A 27,996-nucleotide genomic window follows, 5' to 3' on the forward strand; every position below is an offset into this window, starting at 1 on the left:
AATTAAAATAAATTTTTATTCAAAGCATCTTTTAAAAATTACAGCATGTTTATTTGTATGCTGGTAACTCTGCCAAACTACAGCTTAGCCATATGAAGCATAAAACACTTCAAAAATCTGAATGTAAACCACATTTTTAAAACAAAAAGCAGTCTTAACACACCTCAAATTTTAGATGCCAATGTATTTTGTCCAAGTAGATAGCTTATATAAAAAAGAACATTTTAAATGTTTCTATAGTAAACAGTTCTACTAATTTCTTAAACTGTTCCAATTATACAAATTTTAAAAAGCTTGTGAATAAAACTATTATAGTTGACAAAAGCTGACTGGAGAAACAAACAAACAAACCAACCTCTTACTTTTAACAGCCTTAAATGTTATCATCTGTGAACTGGCAAATACTCATACTTTTTTTAAAAATTCTTACTGCTCTTCCTTCTTTAGATTATCAAATTTTAAATTTCCCAAGACTGATGGGTGTTGCCTTTTTTAGTCCATTTAAATCATATTTGAGAATAAGTTCTAGAGGAAATGTTGAAACCTAAACCAAGAAAATTCAGATGCTATCGTCTCTTACCATACTTATAAGTGCTCCAAGTTAAAATTCTATATACCAGATTACAAACAAAATTCTTAGACCATTACAAATATAAATTCTCTTATTACAAAAAAAACCCTAAAGATTTGTAATTTACTATACAGAGGAATTACATTTTAAAGTATGTCCTCATCATACACATTATTTGTTAACTATCACATCTTTCACACTTCAGTTCCTCTTCAAGACATTTACACAACTCCCCTTCCCAAGGCCATGCATTTTTAAATGCCTGTGTACTGCAACACACTGGGATTTTTTGGATACAGAAGCCTACGTTCTAGATGTTTCTAGAAGTTTCAGCCATGGCTGCAGGAGACCACTTCAACTCAAAAAAATAAAACAAGGCGCTGAAGAGCCCATAGTTCCCTCTATTACTCTGAGGCTTGCTCCAATTAAGCAATCTAGAGATTGCCATGCTAGGCATGTCATTTAGTTCTGCTTGTAACAAAAGCTAAAAGGATGGAGGTTTTTCCCCACATAAAGGAGGTGGACTGCTCGGCTCTTACTTTTCCTGTTTATGCTTCAGTACATAAAGTGATGTTTTATAACTTCATCTATTTGGAAAAATGGTTTAAAACCACCACACAAGTTAACACACTTGCAGTTAAAACTATTCCAGAAGCCTACATATTTGAGTAGCTAATTTCTTCTGCAGTGTTTAACTGAGAGCTACATTTAGTGAACACAAAATAGCTTGGCATGTTATTCTGAAATAAAGCAGGAAGGTGGCTTTATGCACTGAAAATATAAATATGGAGGCTTCCATTTGCTAACAATTCTAAAGAAGCAGTACAATTAAAATTTAGTGTTTGCTAACAAAATATCTAAAACATCTCACTATGAAACAACCCTGTAGATGTCCCTTTTATTCATAAAAATCCAAGTGCCAAATCTCATTACAGGGCCCATAATACACATTTTAAAAATACCAACTACCATGTTACCTAGACTTTGCAAGATTAATCACTCAATTTCAGCAAATGAGAAATATGAAATGTGCAAAAGTTCCCAAGTTAACATGCTAGGGATGACAAGTGCTTTTCAAACCTAAACATTATGGTGAGTTATAAAGCCCCAGAAAGAGAATAAGACTGATTTTTCTCCAATTTTGAAGATTTTAAACTACTGCGCATCTTACCAAGGTCCTCAAATATGTTTTATTCCAAGTCCACAACTAAGAACATCTTCCAAAACAGTCAGCTTCCCATGACTTTAGCCTTATTGGGCACACTATTTTGCAATTAAAAAAAAATACATATCTTACACACGTATCTTATACTTCCTTGCTTGCTTCAGTGTTTACAGTATTATTGTTAAACATCCTAATATACATCACTAAAAATGGTCTTATAAATAATCCACTTCAACCTTCTTTGGCTATGTGTACCATTCTGTTTTTGTCACACAAGTGTCTTATTCAGAAAGTGCTTCCTGTGAGAACTGCTTCCAATGAATGCATTAAACTTGCAAAATCTGGCTTCCCACAATATGTAGTTTTCTACCCTGTACTGTGCAGTCCATATTTACAAAATATTTTAAACTTTACATCAAATCCATTTCCATATAAAAAAAAGTGCAATTCTCTCTCACCCCATATTCTGGGGCAATGACATTCTTCATGAATTTCTACAGAATAGCAGCCTATGATAAGCAAATAAGGTGCTTAGCTTATGCCCAAGGATCTACTTTGTAAGTACGCTGGGCAGTACTCGAACAGTGAAGCGTCAGCGTCCAGCTACTGCCGGAGTGGCGCCCCGGTCAGGTTGGCCAGCTCGATCAGCGCCAGGGCTCCGTGCAGGCGCTCCCGCTGCTCCTGCAGGCGGCGCTGGGCGCCGTTCTTCCCGTCGTCCTCCTCGTCAGACTGGAGGTATTCCAGGGGGTCCTGCTGCTCCTGATCGGCCTTCTGCGCCAGCTTGCCTTTCAAGGTGGGGGTGCGCTGCTCTCGCATCTCCCAGTACCTGTGGAGGAGAGGCAGCAGCATCACTGATCCCGCACGTAGTAAACAGATTCGCTTTCACCACTGCTGTTATGCGCCTCCGTTTAGAAGGTTATGAGGTGATTTCACATACATCCACGTACATTATTTCCCATTTGCTGAGGGGAAAAAAAATCCCACGTGCAAAAAAGTTGAGGGCCTTACTCAGACTTCTATAATCAAACCTGAGAGTTCCAGATCTCATACTCAACTATCTAATCAAATGGTTTTGTCATTAAAATAACTGTTGCTGCCTTTAAGATCACTATTTATCTCAGATACAGAGGAATAACTTCCTTCAGGGTGAACTGTGTCCAAACCCATAATTATGACAAAGGGATTAACATCTGTAACACAGTTGCCATAAAAAACAAGAACACCACTGTCATTCCAGTACGTAGCCAACTGATATTTTACAAGATAAAGTGCACATGGCTCAACTCTTTGATAGCTAAAAAGAAATGTAAACTTAAATGACAATACTACTGTATGCCAAAAAATGTCAAAACACTTATATACATTCTATTTTCTGATTATTATTATTTATGTGAGACAAAGAGAGTGTCCATCAACTGGCTCACTCCCCAAATGGCCCCAACAGCTGGGGCTATGGGACATGTTTGGTAGTTTCATGTGAAATAACCAAAAACAACCCAAATGCTCATAAACAGGGAAATAAACAAGTAGAGGTGCAGTTACACAATGGTTTACTATTCAGCGATAAAAGGCATAAACTGTAGACAGCGTATCAACAGCATGGGCTGACTACGTGGAGTGAAGATGCCAAACAGGAACACACACAGATGACCGCATCTGTCTATAGGAAACACAAGACAGTGTAAACTAATTTAATGGCAGATCAATGCTGTTTTAGAAGGGGGACGGACAAGGAGGGGGGCAAGGAGAGGTGGGTAAGGTGTGCCACAAAGGGGCAAGAGGAAACTTGGAAGTGACAGATACGTTCCCAATCTTGATTGTGTTGACGGTTTAATGGTGTACACTTACGTCAAAATATACCCAATGGTACACTTTATTATGTACAACTTATTCAATGTCAGCTATACTTCAAAGAAACTATTTTGTATGTAAAATTACACACAAAAATAATATAACCACTAAATTTCAGGAAATCTGGACTGCTCGAACTAGAAAATGTGGCAATGCCTACCGAGGTATTTTGAAAAAGGCAAATAGTTCACTATGATTTGAAGGATGACTGAAAAAGCAAAATAGCAGAAGATGAGTTTAGCAAGGTCAGTACGAATAACTAATACAGGGCTTTGAATGCCCTAATAAAGGGTTTAGACTTCACACTGAGGTTACTGGTGTTCTAGAAAGATCTGGCAGCTGCATAAAGAATGGCTGAGAGCGTTCAGTGGCTGAATTTGAGTCGTTGAAGGGGTAAAATCCGTGACTCAATCACCGAGTAGATGAAAAGAAAGACAGGTTAAAGACAAGGATGACCAGTAAGTTTCTGGCTTAGACAAAATTAATAACAGGGCAGTGGGGGCCAACCAGGAAGGAGGGAAGGAATCGGAGTCAGATACTTGGTTTACAGCGCCCGTAGGATATCCCACCCAAACAGAACATTTCTGTGCTGGTACTAACAAATTTCCTTGGACTTGAATAATCAAATCATATTTTCAGACTTTTATCTGACTCTTGGGTATTTTATCCAAATCAAACACGGAGTATTCTTCCCGGCCAATGAGCTGTGCTATATACCCTAGGGACGCAGCAGTAAAGACACCCTTGCCCTTGTGGGGCTTCCAGCCCAGCAGGGAAGACAGACACTGAACAAGGATGAGTGTGATGGACAGTCTCAAAGAGAAAATGCATCCATGTGGGTCCAGCGTGTGGACAGGGGTGTACGGAAGCACATGTTTGTCTGGGGGCATTGATGGGTGAGTCATGGAAGCCTTCTTGAAGTAATATTTAACCCATGTAGGCAACAAAGGGGAGCCGAGAGTGGCTAAACAAAGAGGGTTGCAAGCACTCCAGGCAGAGAGGAGCGGCACATGCACACAGCCCCAGAACAGCACCCATGGTGGGTGCAGTGTGGCGGGAGACAGTTCATTACCACAGGGAGGCAGACATGCTGCAGCTCAGCAAGGGATCCTGGACTTGATCTAAGAGCCCAAGAAGACAGTGAAACTGCGAACAGGTGCAATCGCCTGCTGCTTGTATACAGTAGATGAGCTCTTCTGTCAAAATATACTGAGAAGTTATTTTATACCCTGTGGCTGTCGTTAGAAAAAACTAAAGTGGGCACTTTCTGGAACATCCCTTTAGAAGAACCTCTAACCTCTGTCCTGTTACATCAGCACAAGCTACCCTTATATAAAGAAAAAAAATGACGAGGGGCTGAACTAATGACAAATGAAATCCAAGACAAACGAAACTTTATTTCAAGACAGGGAAACACAAGCTAATTGTCATCCTAAAGTTTCTACCATGCGTAGATCCTTATGTCACTTTTCATTCTGTAGGAAGTAAAAGTCCATTCTGACTTACTTTATAAAGCATGTATAAAAGCCACTGAACTTTCGTAAACCCAAGCCCTCCACCCGCACCTGCCCAGGGGACCGAGTGTCAAGAGCCTTACTTTGCCAGCCACTCGGCGGCAGCCTTGTTGTCCGCAGCCTGGTGCTTGCTGAGTGTGTCTGTGGGTTCCTCTCTCTTCAGCCTGGCGTAAGGATGCTTCGGACAATGACGGTTTGCATGGGTGAATCTGCTCAGGCAACCTTTAAATCATTCAGGGAAACACTTGTCAGAATCTGGACATGCAGTAAACAGACACAAGCAAAACGTGCAGTTTCACTGGTACCCAAGAAAGGAAATTACTGGAGAGACTTCGCATTCTGTAACTTGGAGGAGAAACCCCCCAAACCAGCCTCCCTAGAGGCAGCCATGCTGGTGGGGTGGGTGAGAGGACAATTCCACCACACACATGTGCCTAACCCCACCACAAAGTGATCAGACACAAAAATGATCAAAAGTTCTCACATGGTAATTTCTTTCTTGGAATCTATCATAAGGAAACATCAATAAAGATGAATAAAACCATAAAATAGCTACCCTCAGCTTTGTTGGAAACAATTTTTTTTTTTTTGACAGGCAGAGTTAGACAGTGAGAGAGAGAGAGACAGAGAGTTATAGACAGTGAGAGAGACAGAGAGAAAGGTCTTCCTTTTCCGTTGGTTCACTCCCCTAATGGCCGCTACGGCCGGCGCTGCGCCGACCCAAAGCCAGGAGCCAGGTGCTTCCTCCTGGTCTCCCATGCGGGTGCAGGGGCCCAAGGACTTGGGCCATCCTCCACTGTCCTCCTGGGCCACAGCAGAGAGCTGGACTGGAAGAGGAGCAACCGGGACTAGTACCCGGCGCCCCAACCAAGACTAGAACCTGGGGTGCCAGCGCCACAGGCAGAGGATTAGCCAAGTGAGCCATGGCACCAGCCAGCAACAAGTAAATTTTAAAAACAAATTAAATATTCAATAACCCAACATTGAGGTAATAAAAGTGTATGAGAAATTCAAAAAATTCATGGAAAATGTGTATTAGGAAAAAACTATGCATAGATTTCAAAATTTTTTTGCATCAAAAAATTTAATTCCATTTATCCACGAGCCTTTTGAAGAACCCTCATATGCTTAAGCAAATTCATTAAATAAATTTATAGACATCTGTAACAATAATCAAGAAAACTGGGGCCAGTGTACAAGGTAAAGCTACTGCCTGCCATGCTGACAGCATCCCATATGGGCACTGGTTTGTGTTCTGGCTGCTCTACTTCTGATCCAGCTCCCTGCTAATGGCCTAGGAAAAGCAGTAGAAGATGGCCCAAATAATTGGCCCAAATTGGGCCCCTGCCACCTATTTGGGAAGCTCCTGGCTCCTGAATTCAGCCTAGCCCAGCCCTGGCTGTTACAGGCATCTGGGAGTGAACCAATAGATGGAAGATCGATCGATCTCTCTCTAACTCTGACTTTCAAATAACTAAATCTTTAAAAAATAGTAATACAGGGGCTGGTGCTGTGGCATAGCGGAGAAAGTCACCACCTGCAGTGCTGGCATCCCATAGAGGCACCAGTTTAAGTCCCAGCTGCTCCACTTCTGATCCAGCTCTCTGCTATGGCCTAGGAGTGCACTGGAAGATGGCCCAGGTCCTTGGAAACCTGCAACTGCGTGGGAGACCTGGAAGAAGCTCCTGACTCCTGGCTTCGGATCGGCACAGCTCCAACCATTGAGGCCATCTGGGGAGTGAACCAGAGGATGGAAGATCTCTCCCTCTCTCTTTATGTCTGTGCCTCTCTGTAACTCACCCCTCAAATAAATAAATAAATCTTTAAAAAAAATAGTAATTCAGAGCAACAGAACTGTACTGAATTCCAAATATAACTATAAAATTGTGTTTAAAAAATCTTTCTAAATCTGTTATTTATTTATTTATCTAAAAGGCAGAGCAACAGAGAGAAAGAGATCTTCCATCTCTTGGTCCACTTCTCAAATGCCAGCAATAGCCAGGGCTGCACCAGGTTGCAGCTGAAAGCCTGGATTCTACCTGGGTCTTCCGCATGGGTGGCAGGGACTCAAGTATGTGAGCCATCCCCACTGCTTCCCAGAATGAGGAACCAGGAGGTGGAGCAGGACTTGCACCCAGGCACTCATGACAGCTATTTCCTCTGTGAGGGGCAGCCTGCACTAGAGAGTGGATCTGTGTTTATTCCCTACTGTTCCTATTTGCACATAATACTAGTCTCTGCTTTGTGTTTTTACCTCCTGGGGAGACAAGAACCTGGACTGGAAATTCATAGTCATTGCTCACATCACCAGGCATCCACGTGGGTAGCAAAGACCCAGGCACTTCAGATATCATCTGCTGCTTTCTCAAGCGTGTTAGCAGGGAGCTGCATGGGAAGTGGAGTGGCTGGGACTCAAAGCAGCACTCCAATATGGGATGTGAGCATCCCAAGTGACATGCTGCAATGTCCACTGCAATGTAGTATTTTTAATTGCTCTTAAGGTTTATATATTTAAAAAAAAAAAAAAACACTCTTATTTTAAAGTCATTTCCCAAAAAATTCACAATCAGCAAGGTAGTCAGCTACACTGTTTTATAAAACTTGTATTAAAAAATATGTCCCCCAAAATATTCAAGTAGAAGATACTTAACTGTTAACTCACAACAAGTTGTTTTACAAAGTTAACATGTAACATCATACCATTTTCTGAACAAACGAAAGGCTTCTCTCCGGTGTGAAGACGCTGGTGTGTTTTGAGCTGTCCACTTTGAACAAAGGCTTTCCCACAGTCTGGATAGTCACACAGATAGGGCCTCTCACCTAAGGAGAGAGAAAATACAAATTACATCTTGGACAGCAGGGCCAGTTAGAGGAAGAGGGTGAGGGAGGAATCAACTTTTACAAAACACATATCACAACTCCTACAGTGTTGGAAAGACTAAAGGTTGATTTTTTTAAAAAATTTATTTATTCAAGAGGCAGAGTAAGAGAAAGAGGGAGAGACAGAGAGAGAGATTTTCCATCAGCTGTTCACTCCCCAAATGGCCATAACAACCAGGGCTGGGCCAGGCTGAAGCTAGGAGCCAGGAGCTTCTTCCAGGTCTCCCACTTGAGTGCAGGCGCCCAAGCCCTTGGGCCATCTTCCACTGCTTGCTTAGGCCATTAGCAGGAGCTGGATGGGAAGTGGAGCAACTGGGACTCGAAGCAGCACCCCGTATGCGATGCTGGCACTGCAGGCGGCAACTTGACCCTGCTACACCACAGCACCGGCCCCAAAGGTTGATCTTTGATGGTGTCAAGAAGCTGTCCTCTAAGGAGCACTGTCCTCTCAAGTTTTCCAGTCCTTCGAGTTATCCATTTACGTTAGTGGACACAACAGCTCCCTTGGCTTGGGTGTTCCCAAGTCATCAGCCTCAAGCGAGAGGGCTCAGAGGAGAGCTTTATTTACTGTGACAAATGAAGGCAGTAGTGGGAAAGCAGAGACCCGTAAAGAAACCGCCTCACTGAGAAGCAGCTTGCCAGTTGCCTTTTGTAACAAAGGTTAGGGGAATGTCCAGGATATAGAAACAGGGAAGGGGCCGGCGCTGTGGCGCAGGGGGTTAATGCCCTGGCCTGAAGCACTGGCATCCCATATGGCACTGGTTCGAGATCCAGTTGCTCCACTTCCCATCCAGCTCTCTGCTATGGCCTGGGAAAGCTGTAGAAGATGGCCCAGGTGCTTGGGCCCCTGCACCCACGTGGGAGACCCGGAAGAAGCTCCTGGCTTTGGATCGGAGCAGTTCCAACAGTTGCAGCCAATTGGGGAGTGAACCAGCGGATGGAAGACCTCTCTCTCTCTCTGCCTCTCCTCTCTCTGTGTAACTCTTCCAAGTAAAAAATAAATAAATCTTAAAAAAAAAAAAAAGGAAGCGGAAAGGCCCTTCCTACTAGTAATATACATCTTCATACACTGTCTGTTTAAAACTGACTCAGCTGGGAAACTAACCAGCATTCATATGGGATGAAAGTGATACAGGCAGGCCAGCAGGCAGGACAGTATCAAAAGTGTCACAGGTGGTGGCTTTACATGCTATACCACAACGCCGCCATAAAAATAAATCTTAAAAAAAAAAAATGTCACATGTGCACAGTGGGCTGCAGAGCTCTAGATGTGGTGGTAACTAGTTTTTGGTTATCTCAGTTTCCTTGTCTGTAAGCTAGGAGATGAGTAATAAGGTTCTTTCCTCTGGGGCCAACTCTATGGAGAGAACAAGTCCCTCTATAAATCATTTTTATATTTATATTATTTAAAATGCAAGCAAAATTTAAATACAAATAAAGATGTATAGTAATCTTGGGAGAGTCACAACACATTCAATTCTGAAAACTTGGGGTTCACTATATTTAATGATTTGCAGGACAAATACTTTGATATCTTAAAAACTCTATAAATTCTATTGAAAACTTGAATACTATTTCTCTAGTCATTGACTTACAAGTGAATTTTAACGATTACACAGGTTACCTAACATATTAAGTAAAATTGAGGGAGATACAGGGTAGAACTAAATTTAACAATAATATGACTGACACATAGATTAGTTACCATAACTTTAGAAGTCCCATGGAACCAGTCAGTGATCACAAAACCACCACTCCCCACCGAAAAGAAACTACCATATAGTGCCTGATTTTTGCAACTTAAACACTCAATCATCTCTCAGTTAAGTACAACTTCACAAGTGCCCATAAAATGTTAAACTTACCTGTATGAGTCCTTTTGTGAGCCTGGAGTGATTTTTCCCGTGGAAACACCCTATTACAGATGTTACAACGGATTCTGCTGGACGAATGTTCTCCTTCATTTATTAAGTCCCGGACAGTATCTGCTCTGGGTCTACCACGTCGGATCCCATCCTGTTAACAGTTTTCATAAACATTAATTTCTTAGACTCTACTCATTAAAGCAACACAATATAAAATGGAATTTTTAAAAAAATATTTCTTGAGGAACTTCAGCAAAAATGGAACAGTAGCTCCAACAGCCTAGTCCCCTCCATATTCCTGAAAAATCAAGCAAAATCTTAAGACTAAGCTTCATCTCAACTTCAGAAAACAGTGATGCCACAAACACTGACTCAAGAATATACTACAGATAGGAATTCAGAAAACCCCACATGCGCACAGGACAGGATGCATGCTCAGGAAGACCTGGAGCTTAGACTCTGGCCAACCAGGCACCACGCAAGCAGAAAATGAAAGCTAAGGCAGAGCTGTAAACAGCACGCCAAGCATTAAAGAATGGAGGCACTACGCCATTCTGCAAAGACTGAGAAAGGGTTTCCTCCTCAACCTTTTGTTTTTTCTTTTCTTTTCTTTTGGTTTGGTGCAGGGTAAGGGGCAGTCAAAAAAAATTTAGAACATCAGCTGACCACAAGCTAAAGAAACTTCAGAGGACAAATGCAATTTAGAACACAGAGTTTACAAAAATAGTGTAGAAAAATCGTTAAACAACTACAGCCCACAACAAACAACAAAAGGAAACTGAGGACTGAGTCTGACTTCCAGAGTCACCACATTATACTACTGCAAACATCTAGTTTTCAACAAAATGTTACAAACTGTGCCGAGAAATTTTTTTTAAAAAGTATGGTATACACAGAAACACAACAGGGGGAAACATGAACATTGGGCTTAACTAGACAAAGACTTTAAAACAAAAACAAAACAAAAAAGACTAAAACAACTGCTTTAAATATGCTCCATGAGCTAACAGCAACCATGAGCAAAGAATAAAAAGTGACCAGGCAGTTGGTCGGTAGTGGTTAGAGCACCACTTTTGGACCCCCACATTCCCTATCGCAGCCTGGATGGGAGCCAGGATTTGAGTCCCTGCTCCACTCCCAATTTCAGTTTCCAGTTAATGTGCACCTTTGGAGTTCGTAGGTGATAACTCAAGCAGCTAAGTCCTGGCCACCCACACGGGAGACTGCTTCATTTCCCAGTGCTCAGCTTCAACCTGACTCTACAGTAGGCAGCAGATGAGAGATTTTCTCTTTCTGTCTCACTTGCGCGCGTGCACGCGCTCTCCCCCCGCCCCCATATATAACTTTTTTAAGAGAAGCTAAGAGGGGCAGGTGTTTAGCCTAGAGGTAAAAGGTTTGTGTCCCACATCACAGTACTCGAGTTCAATTCCTGACTCCAGCTTCCTGCAGATGGAGACCCTGGGAGGCAGCAGTGATGACTCAAGTAGCCGGGTTCCTGTCACCCATATGGGAGGCCTGGATAGCATTCCTGGCCCCCAGGTTTGACCCCTGGCCCAGCCCCAGCTGGTGTGGGCACTTCAGGGGGTGAAGCAAAGAATGGGAACATTCTTGCTCTCTTTTCCTCTGCCTCTCAAATTAATTAATTAAAAACAGGAGAACAATCTTTCAAAGAGATAAAAATAATTTTTTAAAGGAACCAAATACATATCTGGAGCTGAAAAGTACCATAAGATGAAAAAGATTTATTAGAGGGGCCAGTGCTGTGGCACAGTGGGCTAAGGCTCCACCTGCAGTGCTGGCATCCCATATGGGTGCTGGTTCTAGTCTTGGCTGTTCTACTTCCAATCCAGCTCTCTGTTAATGGCCTGGGAAAGCAGTGGAAGATGGCCCAAGTCCTTGGACCCCTGCTATTTATGTGAGAGACCAGGAAGAAGCTCCTCTTCCTCTCTGTAACTCTACCTTCCAAAAATAAGAACATGGGTAAAGGCTACTATAAAAGTAAATACAAAAGTTAGAATTATTACATTTCTGGTTTGTAACTCCTCTTTTCTTTCCTATATAAAAGAAAAATACCAAATCCATAAACAATTATAAGTCCATGTTAGTGGAACCACCTTGTATAAAAATCAAATCTGTGACAACATAAGGTGGGATGGACAGAGGAGTACTGTTTTGTATGCTACTGAAGCTAAGATGGTATCAATTCAAGAAATCCTTAAAGGGGGAAGGGATTTAACATAGTGATTAAGATGTCACTTGGGCACCTGAAACCCATACTGGAGTGCCTGTGTGTGAATTCCCAGCTCTACTCCAGATTCCAGCTTCCTACTAATGCAGACCCCCCAGAGGCAGCAATGATGGCTCAAGTACTTGGGTCCCTGACACCCACATAGGAGACTGGGATTGAGTTCCAGCCTTCCAGCTTTGGCCTGGTCCAAAGCATTTGCCAAGATGGGAGACCTTATTCTCTCTTTGCCTTTCAAATAAATTAAAATATTTTAAAGAGAGTATTATATGTCTTTAAAAAAATCTATTTATTTATTTGAAAGTCTGAGTTAGAGAAAGAGAGAGGGAGAGACAGAGATCTTCTATCCACTGGGTCACTCCCCAAATGGCTACAATGGCCAGGGCTAGGCCAGGCTAAAGCCAGGAGACAGGAGTTTCTTCTGGGTCTCCCATATGGGTGGCAGGGGCACAAACCCTTGGGCCATCTTCTGCTGCTTTTCCCAGGCCATTAGCAGGGAGCTGGATAGGAAGTGGAGCAGCCAGGACCCAAAGCAGCGTCCAAACTGGACATCAGGGTCTCAAGCAGCGGTTTTACCTGCAAGCCACAATGCTGGCCCCAAGAGATTATTATAAACTTAAGAGGCTAGTTGAAAATTTCAAGGCAACCACGAAGAAGTCTTAAAAGGAATGAAAATGGTATACTACGGGCTGGCGCTGTGGTACAGCGGGTTAAATGCCCTGGCCCGCAGTGTCAGCATCCCATATGGGCGCTGGTTCGAGACCTGGCTGCTCCACTTCTGATCCAGCTCTCTGCTATGGCCTGGGAAAGCAGTGGAAGGTGGCCCAAGTTCTTGGGCCCTTGCAGCTGCGTGGGAGGCCGGAGGAGGCTCCTGGCTTTGGATCGGTGCAGCTCCAGCCATTGCAGCCAACTGGGGAGTGAATCAGCAGATAAAGACCTCTCTTTCTCTCTCTCTGCCTCTCCTCTCTCTGTGTAACTCTGACTTTCAAATAAATAAATCTTTAAAAAAGAAAAGAAAATGGTATACCACAGAAAAAGTCAATTAAAGACATAAGAAAGCATTAATGAAGAAACTGGAAAACAAAACAGATATAAGGGGTAGGTGTTGTGGCAAAGCAGGTTGAGTTCCAGTGAGCTGGCATCCCATAAGTGCCTGTTCAAGTCCTAGCTGTTTCACGTCCAATCCAGATCCTTGCTAATGCACCTGGGACAGCAGTAGAAGATGGCCCAAGTGCTTGGACCCCTGCTCTCATGTGACAGACCTAGATGGAGTTCTAGGATCCTGGCTTTGGCCTGGCCCAGCTCTAGATGTTGCAGCCATTGAGAGGCAACCAGCAAATAGAAAATATTGTTTCTCCCTCTCCCTCTGTCCACCCTGCCTTTCAAATAAATAAATAAATCTTAAAAAACAAAACAAAAAACCACTGGGGCCGGCACTAAAGCGCAGCAGGTTAAAGCCCTGGCCTAAGGCACCGGCATCCCATATGGGCGCCAGTTCTAGTCCTGGCTGCTCCTCTTCCGATCCAGCTCTCTGCTATGGCCTGGGAAAGCAGTGGAAGATGGCCCAAGTCCTTAGGCACCTGCACCCTCATGGGAGACCTGGAAGAGGCTCCTGAATTCAGATCAATACAGCTCCGGCCGTTGCGGCCATCTGGTGAGTGAACCAGCAGATGAAAGACCTGTCTCTTTGTCTCTATCGCTCTCTGTAACTCTTTCAAATAAGTAAATAAATCTTAAAAAAAAAAAAAAAAAAAAAAAAAAAACCAAAAAAACAGTCCTTCCATTCTAGTACTTTCAATGTAAACAGGTTAAACTCTCCAATTAAAAGGCAAGATTTGGGAGCTGGCACTGTGGCGTAGCCAGTAAAGCTGCCGTCTGCAGAGCCGGCATCCCACATGGGCGCCGGTTCAAATCCTGATCCAGCTCTCTGCTACGGCCTGGGAAAGCAGTGGAAGATGGCCCAGGTCCTTGGGCCCCTGCACCCACGTAGGAGACCTGGAGAAAGCTCTTGGCTCCTGATCAGCACAGCTCCAGCCATTGCGGCCATCTGTGGAGCGAACCAGCGGATGGAAGACCTCTCTCTCTCTCTCTCTCTCTACCTCTGCTTCTCTGTAACTCTGCCTTTCAAATAAATAACAACAGGGGCCAGGGTTGTGGCACAGTGGGTTAAGCCACAGCATGCAGCGCCAGCATCCCAGCTGCTCCACTTCTGATCTAGCTCCCTGCTGATAGGAAAGCAGCAGAAGATGGCCCAAGGCCCAAAGGCTTGGGCCCCTGCCACCCATGTGGAAGACCTGGATGAAGCTCCTGGCTTGAGTTCAGTCTGGCCCAACCCCGGCCATTGCAGCCATGTGGAAAGTGAAGCAGTGAATGGAAGATTTCTGTCTCTCCTCTCCCTGTGTAACTCTGCCTTTCAAATAAATAAATAAATCTTAAAACAAACAACAAAAAACACAATGGAATGATATGCTGTATACAAGACCTGCTCTGAATGCAAAAATAAGTTAAAAGTGAAAATGCTAGAAAAAATATAATGATGATAAATATACTTGCCCCTAATAACACAGCCTCTAAAAATCTGTATATGAATAAAATTTACTGAATTAAAGAGAGAAATAGTTCACAGATTGCTGGGGACTTTAATGCCTCACTTTCAATAATGGACAAGGATAAGTAGGTAGATAGACCTTATATTAGGCTACAAAATAAGTCTCAACAAATTTTGGAAGAGTGAAAGCGTCTAACATCTTTTCTGGTGACAAGGACTGAAACTGTACGTCAATAACAAAGGAAAACAGGAACAAATACGTAGAAATTAAACAGTAGCCTCTTAAACAGCCAAGGAGTCAATAAAGAAATCACAAAGAAAAAGAAAAAATACTTTGACACCCATGAAAATAAAAATACACCAGAATTTGTAAGATACAGTTTAAGGACTTTGTAAGTGGCAACACTACCCAAAGCAGTCGTACAGAGTCAATGTAATCTATTAAAATTCTAATGTCCTTTTTGCAAAAATGGAAAAAGCAATCCTCAGATTCACATGGAACTGTAAGAGGCACCAAATAGTTTGACTAAGAGGATTCAGACTTCCCAACTTCAAAACTTACGAAAAGCAATGACAAGACAGCTGGCACTGGCATAAGAAAAGACACAGAAGTCAATGAAATAGAATTGAGAGTACAGATATAAATGCATCCATGTATGGCCAGGTGATTTCAACAAGGGTCCCAAGAACATTCAATGGAGAAAGAATACTTGTCACAAGAAATGGTCCTGGGATAACTAGATTTCTTTCTTTTCACTTTAATAAAACACTGAGTTTATTTCACATGCATATTTTTGTTTCCCTACCATTTCCATGTCTGACCACTACTACTGCTATGCCCTATCATAATATTCCATACACACTTAACATGAAGCAAAACAAAATAGGCATTTTGGACAACACATTCTTGGCAATGGAATGTGGACAACATTTACCAAACATGGTAAAGTGTTCACTCTGCATTATTAAAAGGACAGCCAGATATCACCTGTCACAGAAAGGAAATCAATATGGAAAATTTCAAAGAATATTTAAACTATTTTTTTAAGCTTTTATTTATTTAGTTGAGAGAGCTACAGAGAGAAAGGTCTTCCATCTGTTGGTTCACTCCTGAAATGGCTGCAATGGCCAGAGCTGGGCCGATCCAAAGCCAGGAGCCTCTTCTGGGTCTCCCACATAAGTGCAGAGGCCCAAGCACTTGGGCTATCTTCAACGGCTTTCCCAGGCCATCAGTGGCTTTCCCAGGCCATCAGTAGAGAGCTGGATTGGAAGAAACACCACAGGAAGAGGCTTAGCCCACTATGTCTCGGTGCCAGTCCCTAAACTTTTTTTTTTTTTTTGACAGGCAGAGTGGACAGTGAGAGAGAGAGACAGAGAGAAAGGTCTTCCTTTGCTGTTGGTTCATCCTCCAATGGCCGCTGCGGCCGCCGCACTGCAGCTGGCGCACCACACTGATCCGAAGGCAGGAGCCAGGTATTTCTCCTGGTCTCCCATGGGGTGCAGGGCCCAAGCACTTGGGCCATCCTCCACTGCACTCCTGGGCCACAGCAGAGAGCTGGCCTGGAAGAGGGGCAACCGGGACAGAATCCGGCAACCCGACCGGGACTAGAACCCGGTGTGCCTGCGCTGCAAGGTGGAGGATTAGCCTTTTGAGCCATGGCGCCGGCTCCTAAACTATTTTCTTAAAGACTTCTTCCACTGCCGAGATCTTGAATAACCTCCTGGTCAGTCACCAGGAAGCAATTCTTCACATAACTGATGAACTTGGGCACAACACTAGGTCCTTTTGGTGGTTTTCCCCCATTTTTTGAAGGATTCTTGACTTTTTGATCTTGATATTGATTTGATCTTGATATCTCCTGACTTTGGCCTGGTCCAGAACTGACCATTGTGTCATTCCAGGAATAAATCAGCACATGGAAGATCTCTCTTGCTCTCTCTTTGTAACTCTGCCTTTCAAATAAATAAATCTTAAATAGGATGTTATCAAGAAAGTGAAAAGACAACCTACAGAATGGGAGATATTTTCAAATAATGTATCTGATAACAGTCTGGCATCCAGTATATATAAAGAACTATTTTGGGAAGCATTTATTTATTTGAGAAGCAAAGGGACAGAGAAAAAGAGCTCCTATTCTCTGGTTGATATTCCAAATGCCTACAAAAGCCCCTGGCTGAGGATGGAAGGCAGGAGCCAGGAACTCAATCCGGGTCTTCCACCCACGTTGGGAGAGACACAAACACTTGAGCCATCACTGCTACCTCTCAGGGTCTGAATTGGCACAAAGCTGGAATCAGGAGCCAGAGTAGGTTTTGAACCCAGGCACTCCAATGTGAAAATGGGCATCCCAAACAGTGTCTTACCAACTACACCAAACACCTGCCCCCAAAAGAACTCTCATAATCCAACAACAAAAAGACAAAAGTGTAACTTAAAAACAGGCAAAGGGATTGAACAGACATTTCTCCAAAGCAGTTGTACAAAATGGCAAACAAGCACATAAAAAGATGATCAACATATTAATCATATGATCAAAACAACAGTGAAGGGTGGCTGTTTATCCTAGCAGTTAAGATATAGTTTAGGGGCTGGCGCTATGGCACAGTGGGTTAAAGCCCCAGTCTGCAGCACCAACATCCCATATGGGCGCCAGTTCGAGTCCTGGCTGCTCCACTTCACATCCAGCTCTCTGCTATGGCTGGGGAAGGCAGCGAAAGATGGCCCAAGTGCTTGGGCCCCTGCACCCACGTGGGACACCCGGAAGAAACTCCTGCCTCCTGACTCCGGATCGGCACAACTCCAGTTGTTGTGGCTATCTGGGGAAGTGAACCAGAGGATGGAAGACCTTTCTCTTTCTCTTTCTCTCTGCTTTTGCTGTGACTCTACCTTTTAAAATAAATAAACCTTAAAAAAAAAAAAAAAAAAAAGACGTAGTTTAAGAAACCCATGTCCATACTGGAATATTGGGTTCGATATCCACCTCTGGCTCCTGACTCTAGCTTTCTACTAAAGCAGATAGTCCAGGGAGACAACAGTAATGATGCAAGTAATTGGGTTCCTGCCACTCACGTGAGAGACCTGGGTTGAGTTCCCAGTTCCCAGCTTCAGCCTTAGCCAAGCTAGGCCAAGCCTTAGCCAAGCCATGAACCAGAAAATAGGAGATCTCTTTCCCTGTCTGCCTCTTAAATAAATAGATGGGGTCGGCGCTGTGGCTCACTAGGCTAATCCTCTGCCTGTAGCACCGGCACACCGGGTTCTAGTCCCAATCGGGGTGCTGGTTCTGTCCCGGTTGCTCCTCTTCCAGTCCAGCTCTCTGCTGTGGCCCGGGAGGGCAGTGGAAGATGGCCCAAGTGCTTGTGCCCTGCACCTGCATGGGAGACCAGGAGAAGCACCTGGCTCCTGGCTTCAGATCAGCGTGGTGATCCAGCCGCAGCGGCCATTGAGGGGTGAACCAACGGCAAAGGAAGACATTTCTCTCTATCTCTCTCACTGTCCACTCTGCCTGTCAAAAATAAATAAATAAATAAATAAATGGAAGTTTTAAAAAAACAAAAAACCTCCATGAGATATCATTTCACATAAACTAGGTGATATCAAAAATAAAACTCAGTAGGAAATTAGGGCTTGTTGGCAAAGGTATGCTGGTGGGAATCTAAAATGGTTCAGCCATTGTGGAAAAGTCTGACAGTTTTGTATAATATCATAGACACACTATGTATGCATATATGCATCCACAATGGAATGTACACACATGTACACAATGGAATCATTATTCAGCCATGAAAATAGTGTGTGCGACAAGGTGGGTGAACCTCGAAAACAGTGTGTTACGTCAAAACAGCCAGACACAAAAGGCCACATCCTGTATGATTCCATTTAATGAAATCTCCAGAACATGCATCCATAGAGACAGAAGCACATTGGTGGTTCCCAAGGACTGCATGTAATGGACACAAGAGTTTTCCTCTGGGGTGATGAAAATGTTTTAGAACTTATACAACATCACGAATGTGCTAAACATCACTGAAATGTAGACTTTAAAATGGTTACTTTAGGGGCCAACATTGTGGCAAAGCAGATAAAGCTGCCGCCTGCAATGCCGGCATCCCATATGGGTGCTGGTTCATGTTCCGGTTGCTCCACTTCCAACCTAACTCCCTGCTAATAATGGCCTGGGAAAAGCAGCGGAAGATGGCCCAAGTGCTTGTGCCCCTGCCACCCACATGGGAGACCTGGAAGAAGCTCCCAGCTCCTGGCTTTGGCCTGGCTCACCCAGGCCATTACAGCCATCTAGGGAGTAAACCAGCAAATGGAAGCTCTCTCTCCCTCTCTGTAACTCTTTCAAATAAATAATTTTTTTAAAGTTAGTTATGCCATTTCACTTCAATTTTTAAAACTAAGGTAATTTAAAAATACTATGGGTTTCAGTTAATAACAACGTATCCATATTGGTTCATTGGTTCTAACAAATACACAACACTAATGTAAGATATGGCCAACAGGGGAAACTGGGTATAAGGTTTATGGGAATTCTGACTAACTCTGCAAGTTTCCTATACTATATATATAAAACTATATAAAGTGGATGCTTATTTGAAAAATATCTTTCCTATTTCCCAGGCAAATTAACTTTAAAAAAAAAAGATTTATTTATTTATTTGAGAGGCAGAGTTACAGAGACAGGGAAAAACAGAGAGAGGTCTTCCATCTGCTGGTTCACTCACCAGATGGTCACAATGGGCAGAGCTGGGTCGACCCGAAACAAGAAGCCAGGAGCTTCTTCTGGGTTTCCCACATGGGTGCAGGGGCCCAAGCACTTGGGCCATCTTCCACTGCTTTCCCAGGCCATAGCAGAGAGCTGGATCAGAAGTGGAGCAGCCAGGATCCAAACCGACACCCATATGGGATGCCGGCACTGCAGATGCCAGCTTAACCCTCTGTGCCACAGCGCCAGCATCACATATGGGTGCCAGTTCTATCCCGGCTGCTCTTCTTCAAATCCAGCTCTCTGCTATGGCCTGGGAAAGCAGTGGAAGATGGCCCAAGTCCTTGGGCCCCTGCACCTGCATAGGAGACCCAGAGGAAGCTCCTGGATTCAGACAGGCGCAGCATCGGCCATTGTGGTCAACTGGGGAGTGAACCAGCAGATGGAAGACCTTTCTTTCTGTCTCTCCCTCTCTCTGTAACTCCACCTCTAAATAAATAAATAAATCTTAAAAAAAAAAAAAAAATACTATGATAAGTGAAATAAGCCCATCACAAAAAGGCAAACATTGCATAATGCTGCTAATACTAGGTATCTAAAGTAAATTATTTTTAATGTCTTTTTAAAAATATTCATTTATTTATTTGAAAGGTAGTTACAGGCCGGCGCCGTGGCTTAACAGGCTAATCCTCCGCCTTGCGGTGCCAGCACACCGGGTTCTAGTCCCGGTTGGGGCGCCAGATTCTGTCCCGGTTGCCCCTCTTCCAGGCCAGCTCTCGGCTATGGCCCAGGAAGGCAGTGGAGGATGGCCCAAGTCCTTGGGCCCTGCACCCGCATGGGAGACCAGGAGAAGCACCTGGCTCCTGGCTTCGGATCAGCGAGATGCGCCGGCCACAGCGGCCATTGGAGGGTGAACCAACAGCAAAAAGGAAGACCTTTCTCTCTGTCTCTCTCTCACTATCCACTCTGCCTGTCAAAAAAAAAAAAAAAAAAAAAAAGGGTAGTTACAGATAGAAGAGACAGATAGAGAAGTCCTCCATTAGCTGGTTTACTTCCCAAATGGCCACAATGGCCAAACTGGGCCAATCCAAAGCCAGGAGCCAGGAGCCTCTTCAGCTCCCCCAAATAGGTGCAGGGCTCAAGCACCTGGGCCATCCTTCACTGCTCTCCCAGGCCACAGCTGAGAGCCGGGTTGGAAGTGGAACAGCCAGGATCCAAATCGGGATCCATATGGGACACCAGTCCTGCGGGCAGCGGCCCCACCTGCTACACCACAGCGCCGGCCCCTATTTTTTTCTTAATGTTCATTTACTTTCATCTACTTGAAAGGAAGAGTGACAGAGAGAGATAGAGATCTTCCATCCACTGGTTCACTCCACCAGTGGCTGCAATAGCCAGGGCTGGACAAGGCCAAAGCCAGGAGCCAGAAACTCCATCCAGGTCACCCAAGTGTGGGGCAGGGGCCCAAGCACTTGAGCCATCACCTTCTGCCTCTCAGTATGCATTAGCAGGAAACTGGATGGGAAGTGGAGTAGCTAGGACTCAAACCGGCACTCTGATATGGAAAGTGGCTGTCACAGCAGAGGCTTATGTGCCATAATGCCCACTCCTGAGGTTAACTTTTTTTTTTTTGACAGGCAGTGAGAGAGAGAGAGAAAGGTCTTCCTTCCATTGGTTCACCCCCCAAATGGCTGCTACGGCCCACGCGCTGCGCTGATCTGAAGCCAGGAGCCAGGTGCTTCTCCCGGTCTCCCATGTGGGTGCAGGGCCCAAGCACTTGGGCCATCCTCCACTGCCTTCCCCGGCCACAGCAGAGAGCTGGACTGGAAGAGGAGCAACTGGGACAGAACCAGCACCCCAACCGGGACTAGAACCCGGTGTGCCGGTGCTGCAGGCAGAGGATTAGCCTAGTGAGTCATGGCGCCGGCCAAGGTTAACTTTTAGAAACAGAAAGTAGAATGGTGGTTGCTAGGGACTGGAAGGAGGAGGAAAAGGTGCATTCAATGGGTATGAAGTTTCAGTTTTGCAAGAAAAGTAAATTCTAGAGATCTCTTATAAAACTGTGTGCATATACTTAACACCACTGTACTGTATCTTAAAAATGGTTAAAATTGCAAATACTATTTTTTACCATATTTTTAAAAAATGTGAAAGCACTATGGCAAAATATATTATTGTAAAAATATTCATTGACCCTTCATGTGAGCAATCATCTAATGCCTAAATAAATGAATACAGATCATCTTTTCAAATAATGTATTAAAGCGAGCATAAAGATCATTTCCATCCTGGCCTTAGCAGTAAGAAAACCTGTTTCCTGGGCCAGCGCTGTGGTACAGTGGGTTAGCCCTGGCCTTCTGATGCCAGCACCCCAATGAGCACCAGTTCAAGCCCCTCCATCTCTGATCCAGCTCCCAGACAGCGCACCTGGAAAAGCAGTGGAAAATGGCCCTTGGGCCCTGTGCCCACAAGACAGACTTGGTTGGAGTTCTGGCTTCTCCTGACCCAGTCCTAGCCATTGTGGTAATTTGGGAAGTAAACTAGTAGTTGAGAGATCTCTGTCTCTCTCTCTCTCTCTCCCTGTCACGCTGCTTCTCAAAAACATAAACATGTTTCCAAGTACATTTTGACAGTTACAGAGTATTAACTCATCAGTGAACAAACGCAACAATAGCCGGATGATTCACAAAATAAAACAAGGCCAGCATGAAATTCTAAGAAGCAAAATGAGTACACTGCCAAAAACTTCTGCATATTTTATTAAACGCAAGTGTTTTTAAAGACTTTATTTATGATTAGAAAATGGGTTCAAGAGGAAGAAAAGAACTGATTTTTTTTAAATCTTTATAGAACACCCAAATTGCTTCCTTTTTTTAAGATTCTATTTATTTATATATTTGAGAAGCAGAGTTATGGACAGAGAGAGAGACTAAGAGAAGGTCTCCCATCCACTGGTTTACTCCCCAGATGACTGCAACGGCCAGAGCTGGACTAATTGGAAGAGCAACTAGAACACAAACTGGTGCCCATATGGGATGCTGGCGCCATAGGCAGAGGCTTACCCACCACACAACAGTGCCAACCCCTAGTAAATGCAATTTTTAGAATAATCTCTGTCCCTATAGAAGGTGGGTTAGTGATTTTGAAAGCGTTCAGTCAAGTTACAATTAAAAAACCTAAAAGACCTTAACACATTTTTTATACAATTCAAAATCAAATAAAAAGTACAAATAACCTAAGTAAAAGAAACGTTAGGCACATGCAGCTTCACAAGAAAATATGATTGGGGCTGGCACTGTGGCACTGCCAGTTGTGACCCTACATTCCATATCATGGAGCCTAGAAAGCAGCAGATGAAGAACCAAATGCTTGGGTTGCTGCCGCCCACATGGGAGACCCAGGCCTGGCCCAGCCCGACCTGGCCACATAAGTTTCCCTCCTTCCATCATTCAAATAAATGACTTTTTTAAATTAGTTCCAATTTTTTTATATATTTATTTATTTGAAAAGCAGAGTTACAGAGAGAGAGGGAGAGGGAGAGAGAGAGTGAAAGGGTCTTCATCTGCTGATTTACTCCCCAAAGGCTGCAACGGCCAGGACTGGGCCAGGAGCTCCATCCGGGTCTCCCACGTGGGTACAGGAACCCAAGCACATGGACATGCTTCCACTGCTTTCGCAGACATATTAGCAAGGAGTCGGATCCAAAGTGGAACAGCTGGGACTCACTGGAGCCCATAAGGAACACTGGCGCTACAATGCCAGCCCCAGATCCAAACTCCTTATGGCTCAAATATCTGTTCCACAGCTTGCCCTCCCTCCCAGACTTATCTTCACAATCTACCAAGTCTTAATTAAGTTGTGTGGACCCTTACAGACGGCATATAAATAAAATGTATTTCTACTATAGAATGTAAATCTACCTACATCAACTTAATATTAAAAATTTCTCCTCCTTCCTCAGGTAGACGAGATTGAATGAATTAAAAAAGTTAGAATGTTCAACCAGGAACCTGGCAGATTGCTGCTACAAATATGCAGTGTTTATTCTGTGTCAGGTGGCTAACACGCCCTATTCAGCTGCTTACAAGACTATGAGCAATCTAGACTCTTGACACAGAGTTCAGGTAACAGAAAGGTGAAGTAGGATTGGCGGCCGCCAGGTCCTGCAGGGTGACTGGTTTCTGAGAAGCCAGACCCTGTAAGCCTTCGCATTGCAGAAGTAATTTCATCACGCAGTAGGAGTAGAAGACACAACGGCACACGGTGGGGAGCCTCGGAATATTCCATGGCAGAGGGAAGTCAGACCTGCTCCCTTCCCTCCCAGAATTCTATAACCCAGGGAATGAGGTTAAAATGTGACAACAGGACAAAGCAATCTGGAGCCTAAATGAGGAGCCTAAAAAAGGTAGTAGATGATGGATGTCTCCACACAGGGTGGGCAGCGCTGGTTAGGAACAAACAAAAGATCAAGAGAAAGCTGACAGTGCACAGGACTCGGAGGTTAACACCTCCCCTGGGAGCAGGCGCAGGACAGGGAACACAAGTTGTTCTCCAACCCACAGCTGTTACTGCCGAGGCACACTGGCCAGCTGCAGGGGGCATGTGATGTGGCACTGGCTCCATCACAGACGTGGCTTCCACGCTCCCAAAGGTGAGCACTCAGGCAGCATGACTCACCCGTGACGCGTGTGCAGATGAAGAACTACAGCTACATTAGGGAAGCAAAACAAAGTCCACAGGGCTGTGGTTCCCTACCTTGAGTCCAGTGGTAAAACGGGCACTAAATTCATAGAGAATGCATTTTAAGAGAAAACAATGCATGGATTTCAAAATTTTTTGCAACAAAATATCTTTTAACTCCATTTCCATGAACTTTTTTAAGTACTCTTGTTCTGACCACAAGTTTTTATTTATTTTTATTATTTCAAAGGCAGAAAGAGACAAAGAGAACTCCCGTTAGCTGGTTCACTCCCCAAATGGCCACATCAGCTGGGGCCGGGTCAGGACGAAGTCAGGAGCCCAAACCGGCACTCTCACGGGGGTGGCAGGGATCCAACCAGTTGATCTGCTGCCAGCGGGGTACAGATCAGCAGGAAGCTGTAATCAGGACAAAGCCAGGATTCAAGCCCTGGCAGTCTGAGAAGGGACATGGGTGTTTCAAACAGTGTCTTACCCACTGCTCAAACGCTCATCCCATAAACACACATTAAAGTAGGCAACATTCCTCAATAAAGGTTTATTTTCTCTTAAGGTGGGGGAAGTACATGAATAAATTTTTGGACTATTAACTGGATTGCTTCATCATCGAAAGTACAAGTTAAAGTCCGTTTATCTAATGATTTATGAATGTTGGGGCCAGTACTGTGGCACAGCAGGTAAAGCTGCTGCCTGCGAAGCTAGGTTCGAGTCTGTGCTGCTCCACTTCTGATCCAGCTCCATTCCAATGGCCTGGGAAAAACAGCTGAAGATGGCCCAAGTGCTTGGGCTCCTGCCACCCACGTGGGAGACACAGATGAAGCTCCTGGCTAGCAGAGAGTGAACCAGAGAGGTAGAAGACCTCTCTGTGTCTCTCTTTATGCAACTGACTTTCAAATAAATATTTTTTTTAAAAAAATAGTAATTTATGAATGTTGTAATATGAAAGGCTGTATGAGTGGGGGGGGGGATAAAACAGCCTTTTCACTTTACATGTTCTCCTAACTTCTAGTATATTTTACCTCTGAAAAGAAGTGGGCATAGTGGAAATAAAATTCAAGCCCATGCACTGTATTAGCAATTTTTTTTTTTTTTTTTTTTTGAGAGAGATTGCATCCTCAGGTTCATTCCCCCAAATACCCACAATAGCCAGGAGGTGGGAACTCAATCCTGGTCTCCCACAAGAGTGGCAGGGACGCAACTACCTCAGCCATCACCTGCTGAATCCCATGGTGTGCATTAGCAGCAAGCTGGAATTGGCTACTGAAGCCAGACTTAAATCCTGTTACTCCAATATGGGCCGCAGGCATCTTAACCAGAGTCTTAACTGTTAGGCCCATGCGTGCTCCAGCAACCTTCAAAGTTTGTGTACGGATGTTGTTTTTTTAGGTGTTAAAAAAGTAAATAAAAAAAAAAAACACCCAGGGGCGGGTGCTGGGGTGCAGTGGGCTAAACCTCTGCCTGTGGTGCAGGCACACCAGTTCACGTTCCGGCTGCTCCTCTTCCGATCAAGATCTCTGCTATGGCCTGGGAAGGCAGTGGAGGATGGCCCAAGTCCTTGTGTCCCTGTACCAACGTGGGAGACCGGGAGGAAGCTCCTGGCTCCTAGCTTCTGATTGGCTAAGCTCCGACTGTTGCAGCCATTTGGGAAGTGAACCAGCAGATAGAAGACCTTTCTCTCTGTCTCTCCCTCTCTCTGTCTCTGTTACTCTACCTCTCAAATAAATATCTTTTAAAAAATTCGTTTACACTAACATTAACTCAAAATTAGATTGTTGCAATTAAGAACAAAGATTTTGCAAGGTCTGTCACACGTATTTGTGCATGTATGCCTTTATTTTGGTCAATTATATAACATACTGTATAAAAAGACACTAGAATACGTTACACAGAAAACCACTTGTAACACCAACCATCTCACTAGAGGCTAGGGAGGGCCAGGGGACAGCAACTGACCTCTGCACTAATACTCAGCTCTACTAAAAACATTTCTACTGTTTCTTCTTTCAAATGTTTCAGCGTCAAGGCTTGCGGTGTGTCAAAGCACACAGTCCTACAACCTCATAGCTCTTTAATACCGTTAGTCACCAAGCGCTTCCATTTCCCCAGCGCCCAGACGACGTGGAGTTTCAACATCCTTTGGATCAGCTAATTTGTTTCCATGTATGCAGGACACACACGCACGTATCCTCCAGGCGACTTCTGAATCAACATCTTTAGCAAACTCCTCTACACGGCCTCTAGCCCAAGTGTCTCCTGTGCGTCTACAGGGCGGACGGGCGAGGACTTGGCCCTCCTGGGGCCCCCGGAACACGGGCAGCAGGAGCAGCCGCCACGTCCCGGCCACAGTCCCGCCTCTGAGGCCACTCCACCCACCCCGAAAAGTTTCAGGGAAACGCAGGTCTGGAACAAGGGGTCCTTTCTCCCCAGCGCTAAAGTCGGAAGACTGAGCAGCCCGAGGGGGAGAGCCGACAGCGTCCCGCGTCGCTGTGCGCGCTCAGCACCGGGCAAGCAGTAGGCAGCTGCGCCCTTCCCGCGGCCACGGGGCACCCCCAGCCCCCCGCTGCCCTCGCGCCCACCCCAGCGACCCGCACTGGCGGTTTGCTCTGGCTCCTCTGTGACCCCGGGGCTGCGCGCCCGCCCGCTGCACCTGCTGGCCCCACGCCTGCGGCCTTCCCCGCCACCGCGCCGGTCACGTGACCAGCCCCGCTCTTCCCCTCCCACCCCGCCCGGGCGGGGGCCGGTTTTGGCGCGCGGCAGTGACGTCAGCGTCCTGTCAGCCGCCGCCGCCCTTAGCGACCTCGCGTTTTAAACTCGGCCCCGCCCCGCCCGGCGCGTCCGCCGGCCGCCCCAGCGCGCCGTTAACGGGCCCCGCTGCCCCGCGCCCCGCCCGCGCCCTCACCTTGAGGTGGCCGCTGTCCGGGCTGCTCGCTTCCTCCTCATCCTCACCTCCCGAGGCGGCGGCGGCGGCGGCCGAGGTGGCGGGCGGCGGCGCGCCCCGGCCCCGCAGCCCCGGGTGCTCGGCGGCGGCGGGCAGGGTGGCTGCGGGGACGCCGCCAGCGGCCCCGGGGCTGAGCGTCACGTTGTGCGCGTTCTCGCCCCAGCGCCACGGGTACACCATGAAGTCGCTGAAGCCGGGGCTGGTGGGGATGAGCGGCGGCGGCGGCTCCGGCTCCCCGGCGCCGCCGCACGCGGGCTTGATGGGGGTCGTCCGGATGACCGACACCAGCACCCGCTTCGGGGAGTCGTGGCAGATGATGACGGGCGGCGGCTGCGGCGGGTTGTCGGCCATCGGCGCCTCCACGCCCCGGATCATCGCCCGGCCGCGATCCGCAGCTCCGGCGGCCCCGGGCTGCACTCCCGGGACTCCCGGGAGCCTGAGTCTGGACGGACGCTCGCTCGCTCGCTCGCCCGCGCCGCTCCGAGTGGCCGGCTCAGTGCCGCCGGCTCATGGCAGGCGGGCGTTTCCCGGACTCCTGCGCAGCGGCCACCGGAGGAGTTGAGCGGCGCGGGCCGGCCGGCAGCCGACGGGCAGGGCCGGACCCTCGCCCCAGGCCGAGTCTGCCCTCAGCTCTCTGGACTGTCCCCAGCGCAGTCTGCAGAAGCAGGAAAGCAGCCGACGGCCTGGTCCTCGCGGTGACAGAAAAACAGCACGCGCGGCGCCGAGCCCCCGAAAATAACAACCTGCCGCCGCGCTCCCTGCTCCGGCTTTTCCCGCGTTACATTTCGCGCCTGGGCGGAACCAATCAACGCGAGGCCCCCGCCGGCTGGCCACCGCGGCGAGTGACAGATCTCGAGAGCCAATGGCCGGGCCCAGACCAGTCTCTAGCCCAACGGGGCGGGGCCGGGCCCTGAGCGCGGGTCCTTTCTGCCACGCCATTGGCCGCCGCTCTTCTGTTTTTTTTTTTTCCTGCCTCGAGGGCCAACTGCGTTCGAAACTCCAGGGGAGCGCGCGA

The 27,996-nt window shown here is 45.9% G+C and overlaps 1 protein-coding gene across 1 annotated transcript; it reads right to left on the reverse strand.

The window, feature by feature from the left end:
• Window positions 1-29: 29 nt before the first annotated feature.
• ZNF367 (zinc finger protein 367) lies at window positions 30-27,768 on the reverse strand. Its single transcript, XM_062208555.1, has 5 exons — window positions 26,943-27,768; window positions 9,847-9,997; window positions 7,802-7,921; window positions 5,185-5,323; window positions 30-2,562 (listed from the first exon to the last, which is right to left on the reverse strand). Exons 1-5 carry the CDS (start codon window positions 27,354-27,356, stop codon window positions 2,340-2,342), a joined length of 1,047 nt encoding a protein of 348 aa, XP_062064539.1. The 5' UTR covers window positions 27,357-27,768; the 3' UTR covers window positions 30-2,339.
• Window positions 27,769-27,996: the final 228 nt, after the last annotated feature.

The sequence above is a fragment of the Lepus europaeus genome, chromosome 12, assembly GCF_033115175.1.
Source record: "Lepus europaeus isolate LE1 chromosome 12, mLepTim1.pri, whole genome shotgun sequence".
Classification (NCBI taxonomy): Eukaryota; Metazoa; Chordata; class Mammalia; order Lagomorpha; family Leporidae; genus Lepus; species Lepus europaeus.

Coding starts and splice junctions, on each gene's coding strand:
- ZNF367 (XM_062208555.1), bottom strand. CDS start 27,356: ATGATCCGGGGCGTGGAGGCGCCGATGGCCGACAACCCGCCGCAGCCG. Junction 7,922..9,846: donor TCACAAAAGGACTCATACAG/GTAAGTTTAACA, acceptor CTCTCTCCTTAG/GTGAGAGGCCCTATCTGTGT. Junction 2,563..5,184: donor GCCGCCGAGTGGCTGGCAAA/GTAAGGCTCTTG, acceptor TCTCCTCCACAG/GTACTGGGAGATGCGAGAGC.